We start from the raw sequence: 18,619 nt of genomic DNA, 5'->3' as shown, positions 1-18,619 counted from the left end.
GGGCGCCCAGACTGAGAATCGAACTTGCGCCTTTCTTCGGGTCAAAGCTTCCCCCACTGTGGGCCCAGGGATCAAAGGCATCGGGTACCACTGAGCTATAAGCTCTTCTTGCTTCAAGGATTGTGAAATTCTTCACTCTCAAATCTCACTTTGAAATCAAATGGGTTTTATGTTTTGAGAGAAAATAGAGAAAGAAAATAGAAAAGAAATGAATAAAGATGAATAAGTGGTGGAGATTAAATGTCCCAATCAGATCTATATGCAAAAGGACGAATTACCCTTGGACCATTTATTTTAAAAACTGAAATAGGAACCAGCTCGCCCAGTTTGTCGCGGCGCGACTCCCAAATGTCGCGGCGCGGCGATACACTGATTTCTAGAACTGTTTAGCAAGCCTCCTGAATCTGATTCACGTTATTCGTCACGGCGCGGAGGTTCCCGCCGCGGCGCGGCCCCACGCCCATTTTTGCCCAATTTTAGGTTTACAAATTTATGTGTCATAACCCGACTCGTTCACCCCATTCTTGCTTCGCATATACCCTTAAACTACACGTATTCATTCATACGCGTATATATATATATATATATATATATATATATATTTCTCGTGTGCATCAACTAACACTTTAAATACGTTTAAGCACATATACGAACAAGATATAACGTTCAAACAATTAATTATGTACCTTAAGGCACGCATGAAGAAAACGGGGTGTTACAATTAAGCATCCAAAAACCCAAGTAATTGTTATTATAAAATAACAATTAGTATTTCGTAGTCATAATATTTCGATTACGACAAAAGTTAAACGTGTACACAGTATGCAGTTCGTTCTAAACGTCAAGTGACACTAACGGTCATAAAGGCTTCCGGGGATCAAGTTAAGTAACATACGTACTTAAAGGAACGTTTTCACATATAAACGAAAGTAATCCACATGTAGTAAGATCCCAGAGTATAATATAGCTCAATATGCACAAATACGCAGTTTCGTGAAAGCACAAAGCACAAAAGCAAGTCGAAAAAGTCGGGTCGTTACATACATGATTGACCTTGGAGCTTAGACCCGTTAATTAATTATGTGTTAATATGACTTGCACATGAAGGCATATTTGTCCATTTTCTTTTTTTGTTCCTCTTAGACCGTAATTCTCAGTTCATATTATATTCAATATTCCATCTTGTTCTTAAAATATCTTTAATCCCCAATTCATATCACCCAACATTGTTCGATCAATATCGCTCGATTTATTTAATTCGATTCGAACGTAGATGGCATGATAGTTATACGGTATCATCTGATGTTGTTCGTGACAAATTAGGGAATTTTAATTTTTGGAACGAAAGCAACGGGGTGTTAAAAGGTGTCGGAAAATTGCTTTAAGAAGAATAAAAAAAGTAATGGACAAACATGCCCTCACGTGCGAGTCACGTGTTCAAACTTAACGGAGCATAATTAACGGAGGATCAACCATGTAACAATTAGATAATTTGAGGTCACCTAAGTAAAAAAAATACACCTACATGTTTTCATACATAGTCACCAACGACGTAATTTTGTCTATACAGCGAAAAAGACCATAATGCCTCTGCTATGATAGATAGATAGTACCAAACGACATGGCAAAAAACACAAAACGACACCCGACATTCATTACGCTTACTATAGAGACCAATACACAACAACAACAACAACAACAACAACAATAACAATAACAACAACAACAACAACAACAAAACCCAATACCACATAAGTGGTGTATGGGGAGGTGAGATGTAGACAATCCTTCCCCTGTCCGAGAATAAAGACAAGTCATTTCTCCACCCAGAGTAAAAACACCCTCAAAAGTAGATAAAGTCATCTCTCTCTATTCGACAGATAGAGAGATTGCTTCCGAGTGGACCTCCGGCCAATAAGTAGGAAAAAGTTTTTAAAAATATAGAGACCAATACACTTCTAAAAAAAAAAAAAAAAAAAAAAGATTTTTGTGACAAATTAGAGAAATGGGACGCTTCACGTAAGTAATCAAAAAGATTCGCGTCTTAAAACAAAAAAGAATCACAACCATATACGCAATAGTAAGAAGAACTCCGTAAGATAATATCAAAATGTGACTAATGTGAAACCAATAGTTTCTACAAGCAATGCATATTGAACACGATAACTTTTTTCTCACTCGAATATACTAGTATTACACCATGGAAGTAATAAATTTGGAGACATTAAAGATTTAATTAAAGCCCTGCACAATCACATTCCTTGCACGCACTAAGACGACACTACAGTGCTTTCAGGTTGAACAATCGTGTCCTTGTAACTGTCACAACTCGGCAGGCAATGATCCACTTTTACAAACGTCCCGACGACATAACGGGCAAATCCTGTTTCATCATACATTAGAACCTTTTCCCAAAAAAGGCTAAGCCTTTTTACTGAAAATGAATTGAATCTACAAATATTTAACCGGGGTGGCAGCTATTGATAGTTTTTAGTCCTTAAAAATATGACATTACTTGGAAATTGGAATTAACTTAAAAAACAAAAAAACAAAAAATCATATTTCAAGACTTTTTCGGGAAAAAAATAGAAAAAATAAGTAGCAGAAATAAACCTGTGAATTTCCTTGAGCCATTTGTCGATGCATAATCTATGAAACTCATGATGACATGGCAGCACCCTAACTTCATCTCCGTTCTCATATTCAACAAGGCAGATGTAACACCTGAGAATGCGACAAACATGAATTTTAGCAAGTGACAAACCTTTTGATATATTTGACTTGATGTAAATTAAACGAGTTAGTAAAACTTGTACAGTCTGTAAAAAAATCAATTCAATAACTAATAATACAACGGATAAAAGGTGGCAAGTACATGTTTTTCTTGCACAATAAGTCCCAAAAAAAAAACATTCCTTTATCTTTTGATTAATCAAACAGACAATTTGTTTGCAATGCAAACCACTTACAATGATAGAAAAAGCTACTAAGTGAAAAATACAGCAAACGGAGTAGGAGTTGTAACTAATATCATTTTTTGTTATAGGGCTAAACGCAAAGTGAAGATCGTGAAATATTCAAGTCCTAACATAATGTGTAATATCATGTGAAAGTTTTCAAATGAAAATTATAATTCTAATACGTTGTTTGGACAACATTTTAATATGTTGTCTGTGGGCACTAACATAACGCAACCTAAACTACACCCTGTTTCTAACCTAAGTTTTTTTCTATCTAGTCAAAAACAATAGTAAGTTAATGCACAATGATAGGGGTAGGAACACCTCATAATAAACTAAAAAAACCTTAAAACATGATGCTTATGTACCAAGTCTAATCCACTTTGTCAGAAGTTGGACACTAATAAAAAAAAACACTAGATTCCAAATGGTCAATGAAACATAAAAATACATATATAGATAGATTTTTTTATTAAAAATAAGAGAGAACACTACATTACACTAAAATGAACCAAGAACAACTCAAAATTAACATGATAACTCTAGATATAAAGTTAGGATGATTGGATCTCATATATCATATTCATCTTCTTTGTTAAATTAACAGATAGAGCAATAAGATAAAATATAATAAACACATACTGTGCATCATCTTCGTTTAAATGCTTTGGCAACTTGCGGTACAGCTTAACAGGAAGTGCGTCCACAACTTCAATTGGGGCGGGAACCGATCCGATTGAAGACAGTGCAGGTCGAGACGTAGAAACTACAGATTGCTGGTGAATTTCATCCAAAACCTAATTAAAATAAGTCCGAAGGTTCAATGAATAGGAAAAAATCAAATAAAAAGCATCATCCTTTATAAACATGACATCACCTCAAAGAGAGCTTCAGCCAATAAAACAATTCTTGATATGCTACCTCTAGCATTCACACCATCATTTGGATCTTGATTATTTAGGCGACATGTACAATGTCCCGTTCGATGTTGACCAGACAATATACAAGACCGTTCATGACCAGACAGATTCTCAAAACGGCTTCCCATCCTCTGTAATGCATGTACCTGCAGCGCGTATAGTTCATTACCATATAAACATCATAGATGGCAGGGGTGAGGCAGATTGAGTCACCGTTGTAAAAGTCGGCCAAAAGGTAGGTTTGGGGACTAAACTGCCCCGTTTCGCTCAAAATCGACTAAAAATCATGTCAAAGTCGGGTCAAAGTCAAAGTTCGTAAAATTTTAATATTTTTTAAAATTAGATTTCGTGCCCTATATCTATATTTGAAATATTTATATTTTATGTTTGATATATTATGTGTAATATATGGATATTTAATTTAATCTATTACTAAAAGTTAAAAAGTTAGTCAATGCCCGACCCGGCCGACTAGTCCCCCAAGGTCCCGACCGACTCGTCGCCGACTTGCAAATTTTACAACCCTTGGGTTGAGTAACACGTTAAAATATGATACATGGGTTGGATCAGGTCCATTTGACCCATACAATACTTTCTTGTCCCAGTTCTAAATTTCATATTAGCGATTTATACATTGGGTATGCTACAGAAACTATGACATATACTTAAAAGTTATAAACTTCATGTGCCATAAGCAACTATAAAGATTGTGTATGGTTTTGGAATAATGTTACGATGACTTTGAAGCACATTAGACTGTCTGACCATCATCTGATTCATTTTGTTTAAAATACCTCTTTTTTTATTTGACCTATTTGGGCTAAAAAGTAACCGGAAATCAGCCCATTGATCAGCAATTTAGAGGTGACAAACTGGTGGGTCAGGTAACGAGGCAAAACGGGTTCATGTTGAAACATGTTAATTTATAGTTGCTTAGTGCTAACAAGCAGCTCCGATTGACCCGTTAACTCTTTATATGTCCATTTCATACATATTTATTACAATATAATCTTTGCAATTTACGAAAAAAATATATAATTACAATGTAACAAGAACTTTACCTGTGATCTTATTCGCCTTCTTCGTTCAAGATAGTTTGCTCTGTGTTCCAAAAGGTTAGTATAGCTCGTGTCTCTCACACTCAAATTTTCAACCTCAAAATCACGATTCCCATACAAAGAGTTAGGCATGGTGGACGATGTATAACTAGACGAAGTTGCTGATGTCATCACATTTTCATTAGACAACCGTGACCCCAATTCACGAACTTCACTACCACTCACCGTTTCGCTTTCCGGTTGCATAGAAAAAGGCGCTAATTCAGGAAACGTCGGTCTATGAAGAACTCGGTCACGCAATCTTCCAACACTTAACGTTCTACTAAACCTAACATTTTGTTCAACGGGCTCTCGGGGCCTATTACTATTTCTTGGAGACAATGGGTTCACATTTAATTCGGTTCCATTGTTATTACTATTCCGACCTAATTCGCGAATAGAGCTTACATCACTATCATCTGAATCGGAATCCGAATTTTCATCTTGTGGTCCGAGAGACGTTGGTATAAAACACGGGAAAAGCTCACACCCTTGACGGTTTTTAGTTTTATTCACAATACGACTAGAATGAAGATCATCATCATTGGATATCATAGAACTTGTAGAAGACTCTGGATAAGCCCTTGTGGAACGGGAACTTGTATTACCGGGAAAAAAACTAAATCGAGAAAGGAAACGACTTGAGCGGTTACGCAAAGATCCAGTCCCGTTTCTCGACACACCACCACTTAGGCTTGATTCGCCCCATTCACTAAGATTTGTTTCTTGATACACTGTCCTTTTATCAGTTAGTTTAGTTTCGACTTTTTTGTTCAGGTTTAATATACCTTTCGACTTTGATGTACATGTACTCATGTTTGAACGATTGCCTTCCGTATCATTTTCTTTGGACCTATGATTAGATATCTAAAGAGTACAAAATACAGGGTATCAATTTATCAATACAGCGATTTAAAAAAAAAAAAAAAAGAAATTTAACAAGGATTAGAAACTAAACATTCATTTCGGACCTAAATCACTTGTTACTTACAAATTAGGATTATGCAAAACCATTATACACCCCATAACTAACAGTTCATTTTCATTCTGTACTTACAAGAAAAATGTACACAGTATATCATAACAAAATCAATATAATTTGGGCAAATTCAGTATTCCATCAACATACACTGTCAGAATAATAAATATCACAACTACTATTCAACACCCAATTAATTAAAAAAATGCATATCACAACTACTGTATTATTCAACATTCAATCAATAAAAAAAAAGTAACAAACTTTAACTTCAATAATGAATAACTAATGAAATATTCAAATTTTATTAGATAATGATGATTGTGTATTGAATAGAACATCAAAAGATAAAAATACCTGGTCATCCTCAATATCCGTATTATTAACATCATCTTCCATATCACTATTGGTATCTGAAGATCCAGATGTGGTTTGAATACAAGATGCTTGAAACACATTTCTTGAATAACTCCGGCGACTACCCGCCGTCATCGCCGGCGGTTCAGGATCAATAGATTTACTACTACTCGATCCCATTTCTTTATATCTCAAACACCCACTAACCGAAAATCAATTAACTCTCCAAAGTTTTCATCTTTTTTTAATTTTAGATGTTTATGAAAAATGCATAAAGAAAAAAATCAAGGTTTCAGATCCAGATTTTTCATTATTTAATTACAACGATTATTATTAAAAGTGGCGATTTTTGTTTTAATTCTTGAAATGAATAAATGCATAGACAGAGTATATGTGGGCATTGTGATGCCGGAAAGATTTGAGGGTGACGGAGATTGGGGATAGGTTAACGGTAAACCGCCGTACACATGTGTAATCGAAGAATCTGAGGGATTTGAATGTAAAGGGGTGATTGTTTGTACCGATGGAAGTTGTACTGATGTTCAGGGGGCCTTTGCGTCATTTAACCCAATACTTATTTTTTTTTTTTCTTCCCAAAATCAAAAATTTAATTAAATAATACTTATTTCGTCTTAAAATAATGATCTCGTTAAAAAAAATTTGAATATTTTTATTTGTTCTATAAAATATTTAATAAAAATTATATGAGTGGATTCAGTTTTAATATGTGTTTTTATTGATATAATTTTAACCAAATATTATACTCCATCCGTTTCATTCCAATAATCCTCTTTGACTTTCAAAGTCTTTTTTCTCAACTTTGACTCAAAAAAAGTCTTTTTTCTCAACTTTGACTCAAAATAGTTTTATTTGTATTATATATTAAATTGATAGAATGAATTGATGTTTAAACGTTTTTAACTGGTATAATTTTCAGCAAATAATATATAACACAAATAAAGATATTTTGAGTCAAATTTAAGCAAATAATGAAATGTCCCGTTCATATTGATTATAAACGTTCCATATTAATTGATTTTATTGCGAGGTTTTGACCTCTATATGAGACGCTTTTCAAAGACTGCATTCATTTTTAAAACAACCATAACCTTTATTTTATCTATAAAGGTTTAAAAAGCATTACGTAGATTATCAAATAATGATAATCTAAAATATACCATTTACACACGACCATTACATAATGTTTTACAATAAGAATATATTACATCAAAAATAAGTTTCTTGAATGCAGTTTTTACATAATATCATACAAGCATGGACTCCAAATCTTGTCCTTATTTTAGTATGCAACAGCGGAAGCTCTTAATAATCACCTGAGAATAAACATGCTTAAAACGTCAACAAAAATGTTGGTGAGTTATAGGTTTAACCTATATATTATCAAATCATAATAATAGACCACAAGATTTCATATTTCAATATACATCCCATACATAGAGATAAAATTCATTCATATGGTGAACACCTGGTAACCGACATTAACAAGATGCATATAAGAATATCCCCTATCATTCCGAAAAATTCTTCGGACATGATAAAAACAACATCGAAGTACTAAAGCATCCGGTACTTTGGATGGGGTTCGTTAGGCCCAATAGATCTATCTTTAGGATTCGCGTCAATTAGTAGATCGGTTTACTAATTCTTAGGCTACCAAGCAAAAGGGGCATATTCGGCTTCGATCATTCACCCATATAGTGTAGTTTTAATTACTTGTGTCTATTTCGTAAAACATTTATAAAACTGCATGTATTCTCAACCCAAAATATTAGATTTTAAAAGTGGGACTATAACTCACTTTCACAGATTTTTACTTCGTCGAAAAGTAAGACTTGTCCACTGATCGATTCACGAACCTATAACAAATATGTACATATATATCAAAGTATGTTCAAAATATATTTACAATATTTTTAATACGTTTTAATGTTTTAAGTTTATTAAGTCAGCTGTCCTCGTTAGTAACCTACAACTAGTTGTCCACAATTAGATGTACAGAAATAAATCGATATATATTATCTTGAATCAATCCACGACCCAGTGTATACACGTCTCAGGCTAGATCACAACTCAAAGTATATATATTTTTGGAATCAACCTTAACCCTGTATAGCTAACTCTAACATTACTGCATATAGAGTGTCTATGGTTGTTCCAAATAATATATATACATGGGTCGATATGATATGTCAAAACATTTGCATGCGTGTCTATGGTATCCCAAGATTACATAATATATTAGAATACATGTATAATACAATATAAGTTAGCTAGGATACGATTTGTATAGAATTGTTACAATATTTCCCGTAGCTACAACAATCAAAAAATATCCAATCTTGTTTTACCCATAACTTCTTCGTTTTAAATCCGTTTTGAGTGAATCAAATTGCTATGGTTTCATATTGAACTATTTTTTATGAATCTAACCAGAAAAAGTATAGGTTTATAGTCAGAAATATAAGTTACAAGTCGTTTTTGTAAGAGGTAGTCATTTCAGTCGAAAGAACGACGTCTTGATGACCATTTTGAAAAACATACTTCCACTTTGAGTTTAACCATGATTTTTGGATATAGTTTCATGTTCATAAAAAAAATCATTTTCCCAGAAGAACAACTTTTAAATCAAAGTTTATCATAGTTTTTAATTAACTAACCCAAAACAGCCCGCGGTGTTACTACGACGGCGTATATCCGGTTTTACGGTGTTTTTCGTGTTTCCAGGTTTTAAATCATTAAGTTAGCATATCATATAGATATAGAACATGTGTCTAGTTGATTTAAAAAGTCAAGTTAGAAGGATTAACTTTTGTTTGCGAACAAGTTTAGAATTAACTAAACTATGTTCTAGTGATATCAAGTTTAAACCTTCGAATAAGATAGCTTTATATGTATGAATCGAATGATGTTATGAACATCATTACTACCTCAAGTTTTGTGGATAAACCTACTAGAAAAGAGACAAATGGATCTAGCTTCAAAGGATCCTTGGATGGCTTGAAAGTTCTTGAAGCAGAATCATGACACGAAAACAAGTTCAAGTAAGATCATCACTCGAAATAAGATTGTTATAGTTATAGAAATTGAATCAAAGTTTGAATATGAGTATTACCTTATATTAGAAAGATATCTTACTGTAAATAATAAAGATTTCTTGAGATTGGATGATCACTCAAAGTGGATTTGCAAGATTGGAAGTAAGCTAGCAAACTTGGAACTATTCTTGATTTTATGAAACTAAAACTTATAGAATTTATGAAGAACACTTAGAACTTGAAGATAGAACTTGAGAGAGATCAATTAGATGAAGAAAATTGAATAATTAAAGTGTTTGTAGGTGTTTTTGGTCGTTGGTATATGGATTAGATATAAAGGATGTGTAATTTTGTTTACATGTAAATAAGTCATGAATGATTACTAATATTTTTGTAATTTTATGAGATATTTCATGCTAGTTGCCAAATGATGGTTCCCACATGTGTTAGGTGACTCACATGGGCTTCTAAGAGTTGATCATTGGAGTGTATATACCGATAGTACATATATCTAAAAGCTGTGTATTGTACGAGTACGAATACGGGTGCATACGAGTAGAATTGTTGATGAAACTGAACGAGGATGTAATTGTAAGCATTTTTGTTAAGTAGAAGTATTTTGATAAGTGTCTTGAAGTCTTTCAAAAGTGTATGAATACATATTAAAACACTACATGTATATACATTTTAACTGAGTCGTTAAGTCATCGTTAGTCGTTACATGTAAGTGTTGTTTTGAAACCTTTAGGTTAACGATCATGTTAAATGTTGTTAACCCATTGTTTATTGTTGGTCCCTTGATAACAACAGGAGTATTGTAGAGGGGGGGTGAATACAATTTCTTTTCAATTAACTAAACAGTTAAACTCGATTAGTATTCAAGCATGCAAATAAATAGAGTCACAGGTAATTTTCAACAGTTATTCTATATTGATTGAATCACAAAGAATCACAACTATCCTTGGCGAAATGATAGTTGGTTGATACAGATTACCTAGATTATAGCTAAGAGGTAAACTAATAGCTATTACACGTTTTTGACTCTATAAAATAAACCCACACCACTAGTTATAACAATAGTGGATACAACAATTTATAGTAGTCCTATTAACTGTGTAATGGTTCTATTGTCCACTAGTACATAGGATGTCTGTACTTGTGGAGATAACTATATCAGAGAGCATGCTCTCTTCTTTCCTCTTTGGTAGCTATTTGCAGGAACACTCCAATTCGGTTTGGCACCACTATTTGATTAAACAAATAGAATGTTGTGTTCCCTAGGTGATGACAAAGTATAACCCATATCTGCACATGCGTTAACCTTCTGCATTCCCACGTGGTCTTGTAAGGTCACTTGTCAGCCGCCGACGCGTGTCCTTTTCTGTTCAACTTTGTCTTTGACTTTTGTTGAATAGTACCATTGATGTAGACCACTCGGGAAAACGACTATGCTTATAATGGAGCATAGCTGTCTTGTGTAGTGATCTGCATTCCAGCTGTGCTGGTTCTTCATTGCTGAGCCACTTCATGTTCTTGATTTGCTGAGTACACATCCTGTGCTGATTGAAGAACACTGTCTACCTTGTGCTGGTAGACTGAGCAGCATACTAAACACTCGACACAGCTACATCTGCTGTCTATACGTGAACAAACTTGTGCTGACTGCATATAACACTTTAGTGCAAATAAATTATAGTTTTGTCATAATTAAATCCTTAATTATTTTGGGGACTCAACAATCTCCCCCTATTTGATGATGATAAAACCTATGACATGTAGAGAAAACACTAAAGTCAGCACGGAGGGACTAAAAAAAAATAGGCAGTAAATTTGTCCCTTTTTAAGTTTGTTTTGGGATCTTTTGCTGAGTTATCCATATCTTATAATTTGATATGATTTTGAAGATAAACTCATTTCACTTTCATTGCAACACAATATGTACAGTAATTACAACAACAGCAGAATGAAAAGTGAATTAAACAAAAGCTACAATTTGAGCACATAGGAGACTATCTATCTTTATCTTTTCTCGTTCTTCTTCAGATAGCTCCTCTTGTTTGATTCTCCAGGCTTCAGGGAACAGATAAGGTACATCAGCAGGGTCAAACACAGGGATATGAGGAGGTAGAATGATGGGGCCTTTTCCGGTTAGTCCTTCACCAGTAGATTGCTTTCCTTTAGGTTTTTGAGAGAGGACTTCATCTACATTCACCACTGGTGCATTCCTAAACCTTGTTGCTTTCTTGAAGAGCTGTTGGAGTTCAGATTTAAGTGTATTTTTGATAGCACTTTCACCTTTACCAATGAAATACTCCAAGATCTCCATCCATCCACTAAATCCAAGGGATCTTAACTCATCATAGTTTATTCTTTCTTGAACTTTATTCTCCCTTACAATATTGAACACTCTTTTTGACCCTCTGTTTACTTTGATGATCCTGCTGGGATTGGATCTTCTCTTCATCACATCACCATACCTACTCCTATAATAATGATCAGGAAATTCACTGGTACGAAAAGATTCTATAGGAGCAGTAGCAGGTGCTTTCTCAGCAACTTCAATCTTATCAAATGCCTTATCCTGTTCTTTGACAATGGCTTTGGCTAATTCTAGGGACTCAGCCTCCTGCTTTCTATCAGAATCCAATTTGTCTTCTATATCCTGGAGCCTTACCCTCTCAGCGAGTTCAGCATCAGCAGTCTCCCTTCTTTGAATTTCAGCTTGTAGACCCAACAAATACTCGTCGGCAGTGATTTTCAGGAATTTTGCTGTTTCAATCATCTTTCTACCCTTTTCAGTTCTAAGGGCAGTACGATACTCCCTTAGATCCATATCCAGCTGGTGAGCCTCTTGAAATTGAGTTTTCTCCTCATCAATAGAGAGCCTTTGACCACTGTTGTTTAAGTATACACCAATTTCAATGCCATAAGTCAAGGCAGTGATGTAGAGTGGCTGATCAAGAGGATGATGCAATAACCTAACTTGGCGTATCCTTTCATTGATAGCAGCTTGTCTTTGCTCAAGCAATTCCTGTACAGTGATCTCCAGCCGGTAAGCATCTCTTTCATCTGGATTTATTTTAAATAAGTCTGGCTCACCACGGGTAACTGAATCATCTTTCCAAGTTCTGTATTTACCATGACGTTTTGGAGAAGATGGAGGATACATGATTGACTCACCTATGCCAGATGAACTCACTGGAAACTGATTGACACGATTCTCCTTTGTTCTATTAAAATAGGTGAGAGTCTGGGGAGAGATAGGTGATTGAACAAATAAATGATCTCCACTACCCCAGACTGTAAAGTCAGCAGGATTAACCGTATCATCATCTTGATTAGCACCCAGATCAACCACCTTGGCTGGGTCTTCAATACTTGTAACACCCAGCAGCACACTCCTAGCTGGGTCTTTATTCACAGCACTCCTTGCTGTGTCTTCAGTACCAGCTGACTGATTAGTATCAGCTGGTACAACCACCTCAGTATCTTCATCAGCTGCCTCGAATAAGGGTCCTTTCCTTAGGGGCTGATTGTCCCTAGGAGCAGATTTCACCCTTTGTTTATCTATGGGCATGGGTTTAGCTGATGGTCCTTGTATTGATACTGGCTCAAGTGGAGGCAGGTAGGGAACGATAGCAAGATGCTCCCCCTGAATATCATCATCATCAAGATTGATTGTTTCTGCTGGCTTATGTTGTGTAGCTGGCTGTGCAGAAGATGTTGGGCGGGAAGATGAGCTGGTTTCTAACATAGCATCTAACCACTTCATAAAAATGTCAGCTCTAACTCCTCTCCCTGACTCAGTAGATGCAAGATAATCTTTCATTTCTTCGGGAGTCATCCGTTTGATCCTATCTGCTCGCTCAGCATACAGGTTTGCCCTCTTTTTGTCGTATTTGACCATGAATTTGGCATTTCTTTTTCGTGCATCCTTTTTGAATTTATCAATGCCAATCAGGTCATCATCAATGTCCCTCTTTTTCGGGGTCAGCCATCTCCTATGCTCAATTCTGTGGCGTTTAAGAGTAACATAGGCATCCCATTTGACATTGAAGGCATCATTTAATTCTTGCTGTCTCTTCTGATGTCTCTCCAGTTTTCTTTTCATTCTTCTTTCAATAGTTTGAGAAACAACAAAAGCTTCAGCAACAGCCAGTGCAGAAACATCACTGGACTTACTGCCAGAACCAATATCATTCACTGATGTGGCAGACACACTGGGTTGAGATTCACCAGCTGCCTGTACACCAGCTTCAGTATGAGCATTGCTGGGCTTAGTGTCAGAGTCTTGACCAGTAGAACCATCATCACCATCACCATCACCATCTCTCCTTGGTTGTTTTGGAGCCTTTTCATGCTCATGCTCCCCCTCTGATTGTTTTCTCTTTTTGAGTTTATTTTTAGATTTCTTCTCCCCCTTTTTGTCATCAGCAGGGGCAGAAAGGTGAACATGGGAGACCTGTGCATCAAGGTCACTATCTGAATCTGGAACATAGAATGCAAAATTGTTCCAGTCAGCAACTTCAGGAGTAAGATGGGCACCAAGATCCACGTCAAATTGTTGAAGAAGGAGGTTGGAAGACCTAACTTCATTCCTTGCAACACCCATAGCCATCTGCTCAACCATGGCCCTAACATCACCCTGTAGGGTAGCCAGTTGATGCATATTTTCAACCATTTGAACATAGGTAGAAGCAGGAATCATGTTAGCCATTTGCTGCTCCTGTGAATCCAATCTCTCATGTAGCATTGCATTTTCTTCATTAAGAAAAAGAATTCTGCGATTAGCAGCATCTAAATCAGCTTGAAGACGGGACATTAGTCCTCAGTATATTCATTGTGAGATATGATTCGTTTCTTTAAGTCCTCCTCCTCTTCATGTTGTTTGACAATGGTAGCCACCGCAAGATCTGCAAAGGCACATACTTGTTTGAGCTGGGCTTCAATGTTGGAAGTGGTAACTTTCCCAGCGTTACGTATGGCTTCAGTCACACTGTCAGCAATAGCAGTGCGAATGGTGGCCTGTAGATCAGGTGTAACCTCAGCGAGTGTCTTATAGACAGCCAGGGTGGAGATGTCAGCCACCTCATCAGCATTAAATTTAACATAGCTGGTTGAGGGGTGGTCAGAAGCAGCTAACACAGAACTACCTCCATGGGGTGGTGGAGGTGGAAGGTCAGAATCTGACTTATCACCATGATCACCATCATTTTTACCTTCACCCGAAGGTTTAGAACCACTGGTATTCTTGTCAACATCATGAACAACATCCTCAGTGAGATCCACTGGTTCATCTTTGGTACCAGTCACATTATCATGAGTGACTGGTTCATCCTTACCAGTACCTTTATAAGCATCACCATCAGAAGAAGAAGATGATGAGGAAGAAGCTGATGAATCAGAAGGTACTGGTGAATCAGGAATATTCTGCATAACATATTTACCAGTAGAGGGATCTTTGATGAACTTGAGAGGCCTCCATGTACCAGGCCATGGAGAAGTAGCTGGAGCCATGCCAAAAAAATGATAATATGGCTGCTCGTTGATCTGTTCTAAAGTAGCCAACCTCTCATAAACTTCTTCTCTAACTGGTCGATCAAGCTGAGACAATAGTTCAGTCAGCTCTTCGTGAGGCAATTTGCTGGCTGAGACTATGGCAGTTTGAGGATCAAAAGTTAGCTGATCCACCAGCAGAGAAACTCTGGGAGTAATAGACGCTCCCCGATAAATGAAGTTAGGGAAAACTTCATCAGGATCTGGCACCTGGCACACATAAGGTTTCTTCTCAGCAGAAACAGTAGCCTGAGAAGAGTCAGTAGTGGCAGAAACAGACGTACCAGCATCCATAACGGATTCCGTAGAACCAGTAGCAGCGGTAGGTAACTGTGCAGTAGGTGAAGAAGCAACATCTTCAGTAGCAGCAGCAGTATCCACTGTTGGCTCAGTGGGAACATAGCCAACATAGCCAGCATTAATAAAATCAAGACCCTACAGAACAGTATCACCCTGTGAACCAGAATCTGATGGAAAAGTAGCACTTTTACTAGTATCCATGATAACATCAGATGGAAAAGTAGCACTTTTACCAGCTTCCATGATAACATTTTATGCATCGGTAGCAGCAGCAGACACAATGTCACCCTTTGGTTCAGTGACAGGTTCATCAATTAGAACATCCTTGACAATATTGTCAATTACCTTTTTAAGAACAGGAGGATTCACTATGATTTCATCTTCCACTTCAGGTGTAGTAGTGGAAGCAGCAATACTGGGAGCAGTAACACCAGCAGCTGTAGAAGCAACAGTACTAGCATCAGCACCACCAGTAGGAGAAACAGTAGCACCAATACCAGTAGCAGAGGCAGCAATCTGCTCAGTAGGAATAATATCATCTTTAACTTGCTCCCCCTCTGCCTGTTCATCTACCCTGCTAAGAACTGAAACAATAGAACATTTTATGTTAACAACTGTAGAACCAAATAAATTTGACTCAACAATTGCATCTGTTGTTGGTCTCTGGGGACAGACTGGTGATTTGGTCAGCCCTTCGAATGAGACAGAATAAGTTGTCTGTAAGTACAGCTATGAATCTGCTGACTCATGGGCGACACATGTTGACCCAGATAGTGTAAGAGATCTGGCTGGTAAAGATGTAGGAGTGAGACTCTTATCATGATCCGAGTAACATAATGGCTGTGCAGTATCCTGAGCTGGTTTAACACGATGAGGACTCAGCTCAAGTTTGCTTTGGGGGTCAGGTACGTGCTCTGCTGATTGTACTGGCAGCAGAGGATATAGCATTAAGTTCAATTTTGAAAAATGTGGAAGTGTCTGGCTAGAAGAGTATGGGTTGCTACTCTTCTTAACACTAGTTTTAAAACCAGTCAGCTTGGGAGCCAGGGTTATACCTTGAACTCCACATTCATTTTTCAAGTCAGCAGATAAAAGATGTTTAATTATATTACAATTTTCTGCTGTTTGGTCTAGAAACGCACCAGGTTCCATAGCCACATCCTTTGTAGGAGCAGCAGTTGAGACTGGTGCAATCTCCCCTGTGGTGAGCCTGGAGCCAGCTTTTGCTCGTTTGGATTTGCCTGTTACCAAGAAATAGTTAAGCAACGGATTCCAATACCAGAAGTGGATAGTCAGTATATAAGACTAGGGCTGTTCTGTATGATCAGAGAGCACTAGATTCTAATACAACTAATGCTTTACCAGTATGTGAGATGGTGGCTGTACTAGTTAAGGTAGCTGGCTTCTTCCTTTTTACAGCTGGCTTTCGCTGAGGTAGCTCCCCCTCAGCTAGTGCAGCACCAGAGGCAGCCAGTTGGTTCACTCCACCTCGAGCAGCAAGATACTCAAGCATGCCTGGTGTCAGGACATTATATGGAGCAGCAGGAGCATCTTTTGGCATTCCCCCTTGTTTTGGTGGCAGGTCGAATGATTCATCAGCAATCTGCTGGTAAGCTTCACCCAGCTCATTTTCAAAAACAAGGCTCAAAAACCTTAGAAAGGGGATTAAGTGTGTTCGTTTAGGTGCAAGCACCATTTCCCTTAGCCTTAAGTAAATTTCACCGGCATAATCAATATTTCGATTGAACAGCATCCCATGACCAATCTTCAGCTCAAAATCTAAGCAATGATCAAAGCTCCCGGACTTCTGACTGATGCAATGAGTCAGTAAGCCAAATAAATAGTTCCACAGAGGTGGCATCTACCTCCTTAAGGGCGTATGAGCCACTGGTCCATCAAACCCTATAATCTCCAGTACCTCTCTTCTAAACTCATCACTTGTTGGTGAATTAACGAATGGACCAATGGGTAATTGGAGAGCACGTCGGATGGCATCAACAGTGATGGAGCAGGCTAGGGTTTCAGTCACCATGCCACGAATACATGGAACGTTCTGTTGAGTGGTGGCCGTGGTGGCAGTATACCAGAATCTGGCCAAACAAGCCGGATAAAGACGAGAAGGTACGCCGGTAATAGCTCGAGCCAGTGGTGATTGTCGTATGTAATCGATAAGCGCATCATAACCCAAGTTGGCTTTGGTTTTGGGAATTGAAAGGGCATGAGTAGCATTACCTCTTGATAGGCGAATGGAAGCGTGTTCTGGTGCATTTGCAGCCCTAACAAGGTTTGGGTGCAGGTTGAACAGAGGGCCCTGCACCACTTGTTCTTCGATGACCGGTGGTGGTTGCTGTTCTGGTTGTTGTGGTGCTACCGGTTGTTGTTGCTGTAGTTGTTGTTCCTCTAGCTGGTTTGCAGCAGGTGGTGATTGATGTTGTTGTTGTTCTGCCATTGATGATTTCGTAGAAGATGGATGTATGAATTGATTTGAAGATTTGGGAATTTTTAGAGAGAAGAGTGTGAATTTGAAAACTGAATAACCGAAGGTAGGAGAGAGAAAATGACAACTGCCATTAGCAGGCGCGTGGGCAGATGTGACAGACTGGCACACTCGAGGGGACACAGACTGATGATTTGATGTATATACGGCTTGAACACTCATACCTCCCATTCAACATTAAATGCAGCAGGTTTTAATTTTTAAAAAAAATTTAAAAACCACAAAATAAGTTTTGTATTAAATACAAAATACTTTGTTACATTTAATATGTCATGAATTTAATATAAATCATTGGAAGTAAATGAGTTTCAGATTTAAGGAATCATTTAATTTTGTGAGCTATTTATTATTTCAATTAAAAACATTTTGAGTAACCAAAATATAAAAGACCTTGTTGTGCTGAGTGTTTTACATGTAGGCAGTAAGTTAACAAAAATGGCTTACTGGTTTGCCCTACATGTTGTAGAGTCAGCACACCAACAAAAATGGTCTTTTATTTAAAGTTCAAGCATACCCAGCTCAGAGATGAGATAGTTAAAACGTTTCTCATCTAAGGGCTTTGTGAATAGATCTGCTAACTGCTGGTCTGTTGAAATAAAATGTAGCTCCACATCTCCTTTTTGAACATGATCCCTTATGAAGTGATATAGAACGTCAATGTGCTTTGTTCTTGAATGCATCACAGGATTGTTGGTGATAGCTATTGCACTTGTGTTGTCACAGTAGATTGGAGTCTTTGTAACATGAACACCATAGTCTTTCAGCTGGCTTTGCATCCACAGTACTTGAGCAGTACAACTACCAGCAGAAACGTATTCTGCCTCAGCAGTAGATGTGGACATAGTATTTTGCTTTTTGCTCGTCCAGCTGACTAGCCTACCACCCAGTAACTGGCAA

General features: G+C 37.2%; 1 protein-coding gene across 2 annotated transcripts; it reads right to left on the bottom strand.

The window, feature by feature from the left end:
- Positions 1-2,159: 2,159 nt before the first annotated feature.
- LOC139891477 (uncharacterized) lies at positions 2,160-6,786 on the bottom strand. Of its 2 annotated transcripts, none has more exons than XM_071874446.1 (6): positions 6,314-6,786; positions 4,942-5,844; positions 3,838-4,026; positions 3,603-3,757; positions 2,614-2,724; positions 2,160-2,383 (listed from the first exon to the last, which is right to left on the bottom strand). In XM_071874446.1, exons 1-6 carry the CDS (start codon positions 6,491-6,493, stop codon positions 2,323-2,325), a joined length of 1,599 nt encoding a protein of 532 aa, XP_071730547.1. In that variant the 5' UTR covers positions 6,494-6,786; the 3' UTR covers positions 2,160-2,322. The 2 variants fall into 2 exon arrangements, with proteins under 2 accessions (XP_071730547.1, XP_071730548.1); XM_071874447.1 differs by having other exon boundaries at positions 3,603-3,736.
- Between the last annotated feature and the right edge of the window lie 11,833 nt (positions 6,787-18,619).

The sequence above is a fragment of the Rutidosis leptorrhynchoides genome, chromosome 2 (assembly GCF_046630445.1).
Source record: "Rutidosis leptorrhynchoides isolate AG116_Rl617_1_P2 chromosome 2, CSIRO_AGI_Rlap_v1, whole genome shotgun sequence".
NCBI lineage: Eukaryota > Viridiplantae > Streptophyta > Magnoliopsida > Asterales > Asteraceae > Rutidosis > Rutidosis leptorrhynchoides.
The sequence above is the reverse complement of the archived record's forward strand: the minus strand, read 5'-3'. Positions and strand labels throughout refer to the sequence as shown.